This window comes from Schistocerca cancellata, chromosome 5 (assembly GCF_023864275.1).
Source record: "Schistocerca cancellata isolate TAMUIC-IGC-003103 chromosome 5, iqSchCanc2.1, whole genome shotgun sequence".
Lineage (NCBI taxonomy): Eukaryota > Metazoa > Arthropoda > Insecta > Orthoptera > Acrididae > Schistocerca > Schistocerca cancellata.
The window spans coordinates 31793518-31807417 of record NC_064630.1 but is presented as its reverse complement, the minus strand read 5'-3'; the positions used below and the strand labels follow the sequence as shown (position 1 = coordinate 31807417).

General features: G+C 44.5%; 1 protein-coding gene across 1 annotated transcript in view; it reads right to left on the bottom strand.

Annotated features, from left to right (window-relative positions):
- Positions 1-13900, bottom strand: part of LOC126188346 (uncharacterized) — a 204989-nt gene that overhangs the window by 74717 nt on the left and 116372 nt on the right. The window contains exon 5 of the mRNA XM_049929945.1: positions 6962-7195. Within this exon, the coding sequence (XP_049785902.1) occupies positions 6962-7195 (234 nt within the window). The remainder of the gene's footprint in view (positions 1-6961; positions 7196-13900) is intronic.

The following is a 13900-nucleotide window of genomic DNA, read 5'->3' as shown; positions in this document are numbered from 1 at the left end:
AATGGTTCTGAAATGTAATATTCAGCATTTACAAATATGAAAGTTTCTAAAAAAAACTATTTGAAACTCGTCCTCCACTAATACTAGTTCATCATTATTAAGCTCACAATAATCGATCTTGCGTAACTGTCATGTGAATTACTGGATGTAAGTGTGTGAACAACAGTTTCACACTCACGAAATATAAGAACGTATAAGGTTATCAATATGTCACTAAAAATATACGAGGCGTGTTTTTTAAGTAAGGTCCGTTTTGTTGTAGACACTAGTAGTTCGTGGGAATACCGCAACGAGCGCGTGCGTCGTGTACCGGCATCCCTCGGGAACGACTGTGCTCAGTAGAGATGGGCAAACTGAAACACGTAAATGTTTCGAAACAAATGAAACAGTACAATGTAATGTTTCGATACGGTGTTTCGAAACAGTGAAACAGTTTGTTTTGTAATCTAATAAACCTACACATTTTATCATCTTGAATGTCTACTGTATAAGTATGTCCATATAAACACAAATGAGGTGCGAGAGCGCTAATCATATCGCAGAAAGTATGAAACTATCACTCAGACGTGTTGGCAGTTTAGTATTTCCTGCAGCAAATGCGCTGCTTTTGTGTCATGTGACTTTCATACTTTTCAATTGGCTGAGGAAAGCTTTAACTGAAGACAGGAGAACCACCCTGAACGGAACTGGAGGTGGGAGCAAACTGCAGAAACAACAGATATGCTACTGGGATTCCCACATTCCATTAGTATGGCTAATGTACCCATCCTGCTAATTTCCATGCACACAAGGGGAATCATTGTGGATAATAGACACAGTGACTATAGACTCACAAATAACGCCAAATAATTCGAATAAATAACAAAATATAACAGAAAAAAAGTTTGTGTTTCAAGGTGTTTCGAACCGTTACTATGAATTTACGATGCTTCCCGTTCACCATTACACTATCAGTGATATGTCAAACAGATTGCTTGCAATTATACTTGCATCAGATTTATATACATGTCTAATAACTGTCACTCTACGCCTTTTTTTATTTAAAATGTTGTAGTCTTACTTGCGTTTATTGCCCGCATCTCGTGGTCGTGCGGTAGCGTTCTCGCTTCCCACGCCCGGGTTCCCGGGTTCGATTCCCGGCGGGGTCAGGGATTTTCTCTGCCTCGTGATGGCTGGGTGTTGTGTGCTGTCCTTAGGTTGGTTAGGTTTAAGTAGTTCTAAGTTCTAGGGGACTGATGACCATAGATGTTAAGTCCCATAGTGCTCAGAGCCATTTTTTTTTTGAACTTGCGTTTATTAATATGATTACTGTACATGAACAGAGAAGCGTATGTTATAAAAAAAGTGTAATTTAACTGAATGAGTTTCACATATTTACCATTTTGAATGCGAATAGTATGCGTTGTTTTATTGTTTGGTTAGTGTTTATAAAGCAGATGTTACGCCATTTCGGAATAGGACAGTCAGCTAGAAACGAAGCTTTATTTTCGGATATCTTGAGCTTCATGCTATTGTTTGTCAAAAGGTTTCGACACTCTTGAAAGTGTTTCACGAAGTGGTATGTTGTGTTTCAGTACCTGTGCCGAGCCCGAATCTCGTCCGGCACAGAGCGGAATGAAACATCACTGTTTCGATACAATTAGTCCGTTCCAGGCACAGGTGGACTGAAACAGTCTTATTTTGAAACAACGATACAGTTTCTGTGTCTGGCTCGAGATCCGAGACAAGGGCGGAATGAAACACCACTGTTTCGAAACAGTGAACCATAGCCGTTCCGAAACACTGAAACAGTTCCAGGTATCGATACACTGTATCGAAACATAGAAACAGTGGCCAAGTCTAGTGCTCAGTTTCAGCTCCGTAGCTAACCTGTACGGTTCTGTTCTGTGCTTTCAAAATGTTTAAGACTATCAACTCGCCCGCCACGTGTGAGGTTCGCTCAGTGATACGGTTTTTGTCATAAAAGAACGTGTCTGCTGCAGAAATTCATCGACAGATTTGCAAAGTGTACAGTGATACTGTTATGAGTGAAAGCAAAGTGCGTAAGTGGGTACGAGAACTCAAAGATAGCCGTGACAGCGTCCATGATGAGGACCGCTCCGGTCGCCCTTCTTTGATTACAGACGGTTTGGTGGCTTCAGTTGAAGCGAGGATTCGTGAGAACAGGCGCTTCACAATAACAGGTCTCTCAAACGAAGTTACTTGACTTGTCGAGATCAGTGCTTTACAACATTGTTTCTGAACACGTAAAGTTTAGGAAACTGTGCTCCCGTTGGGTCCCAAAACTCCTAACAGAGGGCCACAAAAACCAAAGATTTGAGTGTCTTATGAAGTTCTTGACTCGTTATCACGAAGAAGGTGATGGCTTCTTGAGTCAGATCGTAAGTGGAGGGGAAACATGGATTTCGCATATCACGCCCGAATCGTAGCAACAGAGCATGGAATGGAGACACACACACTCGCCTGTAAAGGTGAAGGCCAAGCAGACTCTGTCCCAGCGCAAAATCATGGCGTCGGTGTTTTGGGATAGGCATGATGTTTTGTTGGTCGACTTCATGCAACGAGGAACCACTATCACTGCAGAAGCATACTGCCAAACCCTTAGAAAGCTGCCGGCCGGAGTGGCCGAGCGGTTCTAGGCGCTACAGTCTGGAACCGAGTGACCGCTACGGTCGCAGGTTCGAATCCTGCCTCGGGCATGGATGTGTGTGATGTCCTTAGGTTAGTCAGGTTTAAGTAGTTCTAAGTTCTAGGGGACTGATGACCTCAGAAGTTAAGTCCCATAGTGCTCAGAGCCATTTGAACCTTAGAAAGCTATGCAGAGAGATTCAAAACAAAAGACGCGGCATGCTGACAAGGGGAATTGTCCTTCACCATGACAATGCAAGACCTCACACTGCAGGTCAGACCCGCGATTTATTGGACAGTTTTGGCTGGAACGTTTAAGACCACCCACCCTACAGTCCTGATCTTGCGCCGAGCGATTACCATCTGCTCCTCCACCTCAAACAACACCTCAGTGGCAGCTGTTACAATGGTGAGGACGACGTGAAAACGGCAGTGAACTCTTGGTTATCGGAGCAGGCGGCAAGTATTTATGAAGAGGGTATTTTAAAATTGGTTGAGAGGTATGATACGTGTTTCAACAAACTTGGCAACTACGTCGAAGAATAGAGTGAAGTATGTACTTTCTGAAAATAATTTTACTTTTTTGAAATAATCTTTCGTTGTGTACCTATGTTCAAACGGACCTTACTTTAAAAAAAACACGCCTCGTAGTATACAGGGTGTTACAAAAAGGTACGGCCAAATTTTCAGGAAACATTCCTCACACACAAAGAAAGAAAATATGTTATGTGGACATTCCTTCACGCTTATTTTCCATGTTAGAGCTCATTCTATTACTTCTCTTCAAATCACATTAATCATGGAATAGAAACACACAGCAACAGAACGTACCAGCGTGACTTCACTTTGTTACAGGAAATGTTCAAAATGTCCTCCGTTGGCGAGGATACATGCATCCACCCTCCGTCGCATGAAATCCCTGATGCGCTGATGCAGCCCTGGAGAATGGCGTGTTGTATCACAGCCATCCACAATACGAGCACAAAGAGTCTCTACCTTTGGTACCGGGGTTGCGTAGACAATAGCTTTCAAATGCCCCCATAAATGAAAGTCATGAGGGTTGAGGTCAGGAGAGCGTGGAGGCCACGGAATTGGTCCGCCTCTACCAATCCATCGGTCACCGAATCTGTTGTTGAGAAGCGTACGAACACTTCGACTGAAATGTGCAGGAGCTCCAATGTGCATGAACCACATGTTGTGTCGTACTTGTAAAGGCACATGTTGTAGCAGCACAGGTAGAGTATCCCGTATGAAATCATTATAACGTGCTCCATTGAGCGTAGGTGGAAGAACATGGGGCCCAATCAAGACATCACCAACAATGCCTGCCCAAACGTTCACAGAGAATCTGTGTTGATGACGTGATTGCACAATTGCGTGCGGATTCTCGTCAGCCCACACATGTTGATTGTGAAAATTTACAATTTGATCACGTTGGAATGAAGCCTCATCCGTAAAGAGAACATTTGCACTGAAATCAGGATTGACACATTGTTGGATGAACCATTCGCAGAAGTGTACCCGTGGGGGCCAATCAGCTGCTGATAGTGCCTGCACACGCTGTGCATGGTACGGAAACAACTGGTTCTCCCGTAGCACTCTCCGTACAGTGACGTGGTCAACGTTACCTTGTACAGCAGCAACTTGTCTGACGCTGACATTAGGGTTATCGTCAACTGCACGAAGAATTGCCTCGTCCATTGCAGGTGTCCTCATCGTTCTAGGTCTTCCCCAGTCGCGAGTCATAGGTTGGAATGTTCTGTGCTCCATAAGACGCCGATCAATTGCTTCGAACGTCTTCCTGTCGGGACAACTCCGTTCTGGAAATCTGTCTCGATACGAACGTACCGCGCCACGGCTATTGCCCCGTGCTAATCCATACATCAAATGGGCATGTGCCAACTCCGCATTTGTAAACATTGCACTGACTGCAAAACCACGTTCGTGATGAACACCAACCTGTTGATGCTACGTACTGATGTGCTTGATGCTAGTACTGTAGAGCAATGAGTCGCACGTCAACACAAGCACCGAAGTCAACATTACCTTCCTGCAATTGGGCCAACTGGCGGTGAATAGAGGAAGTACAGTACATACTGACGAAACTAAAATGAGCTCTGACATGGAAATTAAGCGTTTCCGGACACATGTCCACATAACATCTTTTCTTTATTTGTGTGTGAGGAATGTTTCCTGAAAGTTTGGCCGTACCTTTTTGTAACACCCTGTATAGTCAGAAAAGAAAACGTTTCAAGAAGTGCCTAGGACCAGAAACTGCTCTTGTGCGGACAAGACGTGTACGATGGCTGCTCAGCGCAGAGACCCTCTTGATCCAAGTGGCGCTGGTCTAGTGAACTCGAGAGCGCCGCTGGAGTGTTCCATAATGTCCAGTAGCAGACGCTGCAAGAAAAGAGCTGGGCACGACGGCGAAATTTAGTGTCAATATTTCGAGAGCGTGTATTCCAAAATTAGTCGAGCAACGTGTTACTCCCTCCCTCACACAGTCGCGAAATGATCACGGCGGGGGAAATGAGGTGAAACTGGAGGTCTTACGACAGTTGTTGTTCCCGTGTACCGCTAACGAACGGAACAGGAAAGGCGGGAAAAGTGCGTGGCATCAGTAACACTTCCCGACACACACACCGTAAGGTGGCTCGCAGGGTTGCAGACGTACACGTGGCAGGCTCCAGCAGGGGGCGGGCGGGCGGGCAGGTACAGGGTGTTTCAAAAATGACCGGTATATTTGAAACGGCAATAAAAACTCAACGAGCAGCGATAGAAATACACCGTTTGTTGCTATATACTTGGGACAACAGTACATTTCCAGGCGGACAAATTTTCGAAATTACAGTAGTTACAATTTTCAACAACAGATGGCGCTGCAAGTGATGTGAAAGATATAGAAGACAACGCAGTCTGTGGGTGCGCCATTCTGTACGTCGTCTTTCTGCTGTAAGCGTGTGCTGTTCACAACGTGCAAGTGTGCTGTAGACAACATGGTTTATTCCTTAGAACAGAGAATTTTTCTGGTGTTGGAATTCCACCGCCTAGAACACAGTGTTGTTGCAACAAGACGAAGTTTTCAACGGAGGTTTAATGTAACCAAAGGACCGAAAAGCGATACAATAAAGGATCTGTTTGAAAAATTTCAACGGACTGGGAACGTGACGGATGAACATGCTGGAAAGGTAGGGCGACCGCGTACGGCAACCACAGAGGGCAACGCGCAGCTAGTGCAGCAGCTGATCCGACAGCGGCCTCGGGTTTCCGTTCGCCGTGTTGCAGCTGCGGTCCAAATGACGCCAACGTCCACGTATCGTCTCATGCGCCAGAGTTTACACCTCTATCCGTACAAAATTCAAACGCGGCAACCCCTCAGCGCCGCTACCATTGCTGCACGAGAGACATTCGCTAACGATATAGAGCACAGGATTGATGACGGCGATATGCATGTGGGCAGCATTTGGTTTACTGACGAAGCTTATTTTTACCTGGACGGCTTCGTCAATAAACAGAACTGGCGCATATGGGGAACCGAAAAGCCCCATGTTGCAGTCCCATCGTCCCTGCATCCTCAAAAAGTACTGGTCTGGGCCGCCATTTCTTCCAAAGGAATCATTGGCCCATTTTTCAGATCCGAAACGATTACTGCATCACGCTATCTGGACATTCTTCGTGAATTTGTGGCGGTACAAACTGCCTTAGACGACACTCGAACACCTCGTGGTTTATGCAAGACGGTGCCCGGCCACATCGCACGGCCGACGTCTTTAATTTCCTGAATGAATATTTCGATGATCGTGCGATTCCTTTGGGCTATCCGAAACATACAGGAGGCGGCGTGGATTGGCCTCCCTATTCGCCAGACATGAACCCCTGTGACTTCTTTCTGTGGGGACACTTGAAAGACCAGGTGTACCGCCAGAATCCAGAAACAATTGAACAGCTGAAGCAGTACATCTCATCTGCATGTGAAGCCATTCCGCCAGACACGTTGTCAAAGGTTTCGGGTAATTTCTTTCAGAGACTACGCCATATTATTGCTACGCATGGTGGATATGTGTAAAATATCGTACTATAGAGTTTCCCAGACCGCAGCGCCATCTGTTGTTGAAAATTGTAACTACTGTAATTTCGAAAGTTTGTCTGCCTGAAAATGTACTGTTGTCCCAAGCATATTGCAACAAACGGTGTATTTCTATCGCTGCTCGTTTAGTTTTTATTGCCGTTTCAAATATACCGGTCATTTTTGAAACACCATGTATCTGTGTGAACCTAGGCGGCGCCTCCGCTGGCGTGCGTGGGTGTGGCGTGCTGTCGCCCCCGCACTCACCTGGTTGCAGAAGAGCCGGAACCTGGACAGGAACTCGCCGGCGTCGCTCAGGTCTTCGCAGGTCGAGAAGCAGCAGCCGACGTCCTCCTCCTCCAGCGAGAAGGTGATCTCCGTGATTCTGGATATCTCCTTGGCGTCTCTCACAGCGCCAGTGTCCACGATGTCGGGCGCGGTGTTCACGTCGCGTATGTCCATCTTCTTCACGCCGGTGTTCGTGAATATGCCAACCGTCACCTGCATCACAAGTAGCAGTTACTACCAGACCTCCTTCACTGTAGAGGCTAAAGGGCACGCTGCCGTCAGATAGTTATACGCCAACAACGGAATCGTCCAATCCGACATGTCGAAATCCACAATGAAATTTTTCATACAGGAAGAATACACCGGTAGAGATGCACTGTCCAAAATTTTAGCTACTAAGGCGCACAGCATGTATTTTTAAAAATACGTTGAAAATTGCCAATTTCGTAGCTCGCCGGCCTGCTGGAGAAGTGTACAAGCCTGCCCTAGCTGTAGCAAGATGGCGCGTGCGCAACACGGCGGGCATGTACACTTGATTAACAGCAATCTGATAGCAGATAACGCGGCACAACGCAATCGTAATTTGTAAAGCGAATTTCAGTTATATCGATAGTTTCAGTTTAACAGTTGCTCTTCAGCCGTATTTGCAACTCATTAATAACCATAATACACTACTGGCCATTAAGATTGCTACACCACGAAGATGACGTGCTACAGACGCGAAATTTAACCGACAGGAAGAATATGCTGTGATATGCAAATGATTAGCTTTTCAGAGCATTCACAAAAGGTTGGCGCCAGTGGCGACACCTACAACGTGCTGACATGAGGAAAGTTTCCAACCTATTTCTCATGCACAAACAGAAGTTGACCGGCGTTGCCTGGTGAAACGTTGTTATGATGCCTCGTGTAAGAAGGAGAAATGCGTACCATCACGTTTCCGACTTTGATGAAGGTCTGATTGTAGCCTATCGCGATTGCGGTTTATCGTATTGTGACATTGCGGCTCGCGTTGGTCGAGATCCAATGACTGCAAGTAGAATACGGAATCGGTGGGTTCAGGACAGGGTAACACGGAACGCCGTGGTGGATCCCAACGGTCTCGTATCGCTAGTAGTTGAGTAGACAGGCATCTTATCCTCATGCCTGTAACGGATCGTGCAGCCATGTCTCGATCCCTGAGTCAACAGATGGGAACTTTTGCAAGACAACAACCATCTGCACGAACAGTTCGACGACGTTTGCAGCAGCACGGACTATCAGCTCGGAGACCATGGCTGCCGTTACCCTTGACGCTGTGTCACAGACAGGAGCGCCTGCGGTGGTGTACTCAACGACGAACCTGGGTGCACGGATGAATCCAGGTTCTGTTTACAGTATCATGGTGGTCGCATCCGTGTTTGGCGACATCGCGGTGAACGCACATTGGAAGCGTGTATTCGTCATCGCCATACTGCCGTATCACCCGGCGTGATGGTATGGGGTGCCATTGGTTACACGTCTCGGTCACCTCTTGTTCGCAATGACGGCACTTTGAACAGAGGACGTTACATTTCAGATGTGTTACGATCTGTGGCTCTACCGTTCATTCGATCCCTGCGAAACCCTACATTTCAGCACGATAATGCACGACACATGTTGTAGGTCCTGTACGGGCCTTTCTGGATACAGAAAATGTTCGACTGATGCCCTGGCCAGCACCTTCTCCAGATCTCTCACCAACTGAAAACGTCTGGTCAATGGTGGCCGAGCAACTGCCTCGTCACAATGCACCAGTGACTACTCTTGATGAACTGTGGTATCGTGTTGAAGCTGCATGGGCAGCTGTACCTGTACACGCCATCCAAGCTCTGTTTGACTCAATGCCCAGGCGTATCTAGGCCGTTATTACTGCCAGAGGTGGTTGTTCTGGGTACTGATTCCTCAGGATCTGTGAACCCAAATTGCGTGAAAATGTAATCACATGTCAGTTCTAGCATAATATATTTGTCCAGTGAATACCCGTTTATCATCTGCATTTCTTCTTCGTGTAGCAATTTTAATGGACAGTAGTGTAATTAGCAGTTGCCCTTGCGGTATCGCTAGTGTTCATACTGAATTGATTTTCGTTGTGCTTCTTCATACACGTTTTCTAAGAGCTTCTCTCTTTGTGGAGGTTCCAGAGTTTCAAAGTATGCATTCCATTTTAAAATTATCAGCATGGTCCGGAAACATCCTAGGCGTCTTTGATACAGGCTGTAGAAACACCCCTGATAGAGGGATGCGAGGTATTCTTCCTTGTATGCAACGGTCGCGCGACACACGGAAAACTAAACAAAAAATTACGCAAAGAGGCATACTTCCTGCAGAAAAGCAAACTGTCATATAGCAGAAATCTGACATGGACTGAAACGAAAAAAGAAAACATTAACTATGAATCAAGACGCTCAATATTTGTACCGTAGTGTCTAGAATCAAATAAAATGATGTTGTTGGATATGTCTCACGCGGATCTCTACTGTTAATTAATACTGCGTACGTTGTAACTCGGATGTCACTTAATAATGCGGCTCACTGAAATAAATTATATCTTCGTGGCTTCATCAATGATAAAGCATTGCCGGCCGGTGTGGCCGTGCGGTTAAAGGCGCTTCAGTCTGGAACCGCGTGACCGCTACGGTCGCAGGTTCGAATCCTGCCTCGGGCATGGATGTGTGTGATGTCCTTAGGTTAGTTAGGTTTAAGTAGTTCTAAGTTCTAGGGGACTTATGACCACAGATGTTGAGTCCCATAGTGCTCAGAGCCATTTGAACCATTTTGATGAAGCATTAAAACACATCATCTGCAGCTTTTGAAGGGGGTATTAAACACAGACAATTATGAAACTTGGAAGTTATCACGGAACTGACATTAACAAATCTGATACACTGATCTCTACAGTTAATTAATACTGCGTAACTCAGATGTCATTAAATAATGCGGCTCACTGAAATGAATTATATCTTCATGGCTTCATCAGTGATAAAGCATTAAAACACATCATCTGCAGCTTAGAAGGAGAAATTGAACGCGGGTAGTTATAAAACTTGGAAGTTTTCACGGAACTGACATCAACAAATGTGATACACTGATTTCGCCTTAGTTAGCAATCAGACGCAGAATACCAGACTGTACTTTAGGGTGAACTCACACGTAATCAAGATTTCTATTTAGCATATTAAAAGTATGCTTCTACTAATCCAAGCTTTTTTGCGGAATAATTTTTAAAAGCCAGTCTGAAAAATTCAGAAAGCACGGAAATAGTGGAAATTGGTATTCAGTAAGGTGTCAATATCTGCAGATCTAAACCTGAATGGACAGAATCTGAAACAAGTCACCTGCTTCCATTATCTACACTGCACAGCGAAATTAAAGGATCGGTCTTTCGAAACCTCATGACTGTCTCTCATTCCAACACATAAGTTCGAAATCTGCCCTCGACCTCCTCCTGTGGTGGTGCACAAGCATGGCGGACTGCGGCCTCACGCTTCAGACAGCGAGGCGACGACACACTAAAAAGAAAAGGTCCACAGTCCAGAACTTTGTACGAGCTGTAAGGTTGGTTAATGATGTCACGTAGGCACCAAATTTTACCACAATTCAGCCCAGTTCCACTGCAGACGTTGTAATAAAACTTATTATGGTGAGATACATACACTAACTGATCTTCGATCATATGAAGTCAACGATGCCGCAACAAAGACATAAAAACCAAAAATCCACTACTACATAGCAATGCGAGAATGTTTAAATGTCATTGTTTGTCAATACTTAACGGAATTACGATGATTATGGACTTCTCAAAAAACATAGACAATTAATTGTATTTTATTTATGAAATATGTGTTCCAAAGATTGTTTTGCGTAAATAGATCGATATATGGTTGTAATTTCTTTGCTACATGTTGTTAGAGGTAAATCTTTGTTCTTTTGTACTGTTGGTTGTACGAGTTTGAAGTGCGAGGATGGAGAACGAGTTATGTGTGTTTTATTGATTTGCATTGTGAAGTGAAATGACTGAATACAGGGTGTTACAAAAAGGTACGGCCAAACTTTCAGAAAACATTCCTCATACACAAAGAAAGAAAATATGTTATGTGGACATGTGTCTGGAAATGCTTACTTTCCATGTTAGAGCTCATTTTATTACTACTCTTCAAATCACATTAATCATGGAATGGAAACACACAGCAACAGAACGTACCAGCGTGACTTCAAACACCTTGTTACAGGAAATGTTCAAAATGTCCTCTGTTAGCGAGGATACATGCATCCACCCTCCGTCACATGGAATCCCTGATGCGCTGATGCAGCCCCGGAGAATGGCGTATTGTATCACAGCCGTCCACAATACGAGCACGAAGAGTCTCTACATTTGGTACCGGGGTTGCGTAGACAAGAGCTTTCAAATGCCCCCATAAATGAAAGTCAAGAGGGATGAGTTCAGGAGAGCGTGGAGGCCATGGAATTGGTCCGCCTCTACCAATCCATCAGTCATCGAATCTGTTGTTGAGAAGCGTACGAACACTTCGACTGAAATGTGCAGGAGCTCCATCGTGCATGAACCACATGTTGTGTCATACTTGTAAAGGCACATGTTCTAGCAGCGCAGGTAGAGTATTCCATATGGAATCATGGCAGTGAATCGAGGAAGTACTATACATACTGACGAAACTAAAATGAGCTCTAACATGGAAATTAAGTGTTTCCACACACATGTCCACATAACATCTTTTCTTTATTTGTGTGTGAGGAATGTTTCCTGAAAATTTAGCCGTACCTTTTTGTAACACCCTGTATACATGTGTAATTCTGCAGAAATTCCACCACAGTTCATATTATTGTTGAAACATCAACTTGATCAACCTCTAGACGATTATCGAAAGATAAGCTACAGAAAGGAAATGTACAACGAGCCCTCAATACACACCAAAGAAGAGCAACAGAAAAAGATGAGTATTTTTGGTATTAACAGAACTGGTTATTTAAATTCGACTGTCCCTGTCACTCGCTACAGTGTGTCACTATCTCACTGTGGCAACTGCTGTGAAAATGTGATCACTAATAAACCAACTTTCGGCAAAAAGAGAGTGGGGATTGTCAGAACGTATCAGACGGCAGGAAGTGAGGCGTGGCGCCTTTATATCGCTCCTGTCGGGAGAATGACTCATGCGTGCACAGTGACAGATGGTCTGAAGCGGATACAATCGAGTACGTAGTTCTAATTTTCATCCACCAGAGGACAGTAGAGGACAGACACTCAAGAAACAGGTCAAGAGAATGTTTTTGTGAATTGTTCTGTTTATTTCTTTAAGGCTTTTTTCTTTCTTTATGTTTGTCCACTGTTATACATCTTTTTAGTAGTGTGAATGATGCGTGAATGTGGTCTTAAGTAAATATATAGATCATTGTTATACTGACAAACGCTGTACGAACTAGCGTGAGAAATTTTTAAGACAGTGTGATTGCAGACGACGGGGAATTTTGTATTATAATATGTTAAGTAAGTTTATGGTAAAAGGAAAGCTAGTTCGAGTGCAAATTAAAATAGTTAATAACGTAAAGTATATATAAAATAGTAGAATATTTAATATTTATTTCGGGAAAAATTACAATTCGAAAGTGTGTTATTTGTTGTTTGGTTAGTCATGAAAAGCGAGGACTAACACGGGAGAATGTTTTTCTATTGGCCTTAAAGGAAACCTACCAATCAGAACGGAGTATTCTTCGCGCATCTTTTGTCTCTTGGAGATAGAGAATGCTTACAGCAGTGTAACGAGTCGGAGCCCAGCCTTTCAATGGTACTGTCGTATGTAGTAGGAGCTCCAAAGGAAATTATTGTTTGCCGGTTTTAGTTGTGCTACATGTTTCAAAAGTGCTTTAAAGTGAAGGCCTATTTATCCCGCTGTGTTTTTTTCTTTTTTTATAAGAAAGTACGGATTTTTAAGTAATTTTGTATGTGAGGAAAGAGTAATTCCGCGTGGCATATCGAGCAGATCGATGACTAAAAACCTGAGTGCTTTAGACTCTGATAAACTTAATAGTATGGCGAGCAGTTTGATTAGAGAACAATTTGATTAGAGAACAATATGTGTTTAGTAGCTGTTCATATCTCGAAATTACGTTACCATTAACTTGCTAACGTGAATGAAAGGGTTTGTGCATGACTGTGTTAGGATTGGAACGGGCTTGGCACTGAACGTGTAATTCTGAACTTCAGAATATACCGACGTTTTGGCAGTTTTTCCACATTATCCCGATTTTTAGAATAGTTACGTTGTATGCAGCCTGGTGTGAGTCGCAGTACGGTAGGTTTCTGCTCGGCTTTCCTACCGGTGATCTGCTGCGAAGAGTTCACAGGTAGGTGTAGGTAAAAGGGACAGAAAGGAACCGCGCCGCCGCCGCAGAGGTCGTCACAGCCCCTCTTACCCAAAATCCACCCATTCTTTCGACGCCTCTGCGATGAAGATCAGAACCGCGACACCCAGCGCCGAAATCACGCTGTTTTCTTAAGGGTGGCCGAAGAAACAGATGCACGTTGTGAAGAAAACCGTCCTGTCGCTCATGGTACTGTGAACTGTCGTTTTCGACCGCGAAAAGTGTGGCAGTCAGCACCCCAAGAGAAGGGATGGTTTCATTGACACCCATTATGCAATCCACTAAGGCCTTTTTTTTCTGAGCGGCGCTGAGTCTGAAATGTTTTCCTCGGCCACCCATAAGAAAGCAATGTGATTTCTAACGCTGGGTTCGCTGTTCTGATTCCATCGCGGAGGCGTCAGAGGAAGGGGTGAAAAGTGGATAAGAGTAGCCGTGACGACCTCCAATCGTGTGACCCCTCCATGGTGGCATTGGGCAGAATTTTGGTGAAATTTGGTGCCAATGGGACGTCACTAACCCACG